Source organism: Buceros rhinoceros, unplaced genomic scaffold, assembly GCF_000710305.1.
Source record: "Buceros rhinoceros silvestris isolate BGI_N320 unplaced genomic scaffold, ASM71030v1 scaffold143, whole genome shotgun sequence".
Classification (NCBI taxonomy): domain Eukaryota; kingdom Metazoa; phylum Chordata; class Aves; order Bucerotiformes; family Bucerotidae; genus Buceros; species Buceros rhinoceros.
Window position 1 is genome coordinate 26,267 of NW_010405198.1, and position 2,455 is coordinate 28,721.

A 2,455-nucleotide genomic window follows, 5' to 3' on the forward strand; every position below is an offset into this window, starting at 1 on the left:
GATGAGGATTCTTAGTGTAGGTAATATCACTTGAATGGTTGCATGAAGTGTTCTTGAAGAAAAAGCAGGATAATTTTCATTTTAAAATGTGTCGATAATGTCTGTGGCTTTCTTTTATCTGCTTTGAAGAACTGGATTAAAATCCCAATATTAGCCATCAGAGACTGAAATCCACATTGTGTCAAAGAAGCTAAAATTCCTAGCAGTGTTACTTAAACAGACCAGTCCCCTATTTGGTTGTAAAATAAAGTAACTGTGTTAAATTTATTCCTGAAGAAGCAGGAGATGTCACAAACTACCATGCATTGGCATATCTTCTTTGTTAAACGACATGGGAGGACTAGGAAATCTTAGGCAAACATCTTCATTGATAATAGGTAATTTTCTAAAACTATTGTTAATATACTTGTTTTCACACTTACTGAAGATACTTGGGCAGGAGAATATATCTGAAAGGGGCAACATAAAGTAAGAGAAAACCACCTGGAAGTCTAAATGATATTCACAAAGTATGTACAAGCTAATACAGTGTGGTGGCCCATTACATGTGCAGTTCCCCTTTTTGCACATGCAGATCTGCAGGTTTTGCATGTACAGTAACTGTGCGTTTGTATAATTTACCAGTCCAGATCCTAAGGACTTTTAAAATCATGCCTTATGTATCGTGCCCATGTTTAAAATGGTTTAAACTGTAAAAGAGCTTTAAGAATAATTTTATAAGCATTAGACATTAATTATACTGTTATTATAGCGGAAATTGAAATTGGGCTCATCTGAGCTTGGTTCAGGTCATTCAGGCTGGAGCTGCAGTAGTCTATTAAGATTTCATTCTCCTTTTATACCCCTGATGAAAGGCTTCTAGATAATTTCAGAAATGCCAGATTAATATCAAGGAATGGTTAGAATTTTGGTGATTCAGAGAAACATTAAGATAGGAGCCTGATGAGTAGAGGGTATCCACATTTGGCACACGCAATACTGCCTCACTAGCAATTCTGAGACTCCACAAATAGCTTGGTACTGAGTAATAAGTTAGAAAATGGTTATAATGAACTTCACTAAGATTAATAATCAAGGTACTTCTACTCATAAGATGAACTAGCATATAAAAGAAGACTTAGAGTAATATTTATTTCAATTTTACTCCAGACTCTTTCTTCCAGTGAGTATTGCAGTTTGTGTAACAAAGGGTTGATGTTGTACATCAATTTTATGACAGCACAAATATAGCTGAATGTTACATGCTGAATAGTGAAGAAACATAATAATCTGGGCTTTGTCTTCCTGGCTGTCATTGTTTTCTCAATATGCTGGACAATTCCTGTAGTTGAGCTGGAAGTAACTACTTTCCACACAGAAATCTAAGCAGAGCCGAAGTTCAATCCATTGAAATTACTTTTGCTAATTTCGGTGTTTATACAACATATACCGAGTGTAATTTTCAAGTTGGAGCATTATCTCATTTTGCAAGACTTAGTCTTAAATCAATTTCATAGAAGAATGTAATGGTACTGAAAGCTTTATGCATTGTATATTCCACTATTTTAAAATTGGTCAAAACTGAGCAGAGGGACAATTTCTCACTAGCTGATATCTTGAGAAGCTTTAAGAAAAAATCATTTCTATTGTCCTTTGATGTATTTTACAGCTAATATTCAGTTACAGAATTAGGCATGACAATAAGAGCTTTTCATAAGCTTGTTTCTGTGAATCACTTAAAATACCCTGTTTAGGAAAAGCAAGGCTGGGTTTGGTTTGGGTTGTTACATACATGTTTTATTCTACTATAAACCCCCTTTTTGTAATCCTACTAATAGGTCATTCCAATAAAGTTTCGTCTTACGTTTTTCTGGGCTCTGCCCTCTGACAAGTAGTACAAACGAAATGGGCATGGGTAACTTGGGGCATTGCTTGCATTTTTTTGAGTCAGTGTTGCATTTTCAGTTTATGTGGGTACATGAATTGTAAATGAAGTATAAAAGCAGAAATAGTATGAACAAAATGCACTTTCGAGACTAGCATCTTCTGTCCAGAGCTCATCCCATTGCCTCGTGTTTCTTGGTCGATAACTTTGTTCTTCCTTTAGTACATCTCCTTTTTTGGCTCCCATTTACAATATATCCTGGTTTGTTTTTACGCTCAATTAATGAGTTTTTTAAAAGGCTTTGAACAATAGAATTAAAAATGCAATGTGGTTCTCAAACTCTAAAAATACAATGGTTTCGACAATTGAAATAATTTGTGCTTTGACTTGTATTGCTCCGTATTACAGATTGTTTTTTTTTCTTCTCCCCTTTCCACACAGAGTATGATTTCTTCCATTGTGAACAGCACTTACTATGCAAATGTCTCAGCAGCAAAATGTCAGGAATTTGGAAGGTGGTATAAACATTTCAAGAAGGCAAAAGATATGATGGGTAAGCAAAAAAAAAAAAAAAATTTTGCCGGGGGGGGG

General features: G+C 35.0%; 1 protein-coding gene across 1 annotated transcript in view; it reads left to right on the forward strand.

Moving 5' to 3' along the window:
- SATB1 (SATB homeobox 1) overlaps positions 1-2,455 on the forward strand; it is a 74,238-nt gene that overhangs the window by 24,582 nt on the left and 47,201 nt on the right. Inside the window, exon 6 of the mRNA XM_010133624.1 lies at positions 2,306-2,417. Coding sequence (XP_010131926.1) covers positions 2,306-2,417 — 112 coding nt within the window. The remainder of the gene's footprint in view (positions 1-2,305; positions 2,418-2,455) is intronic.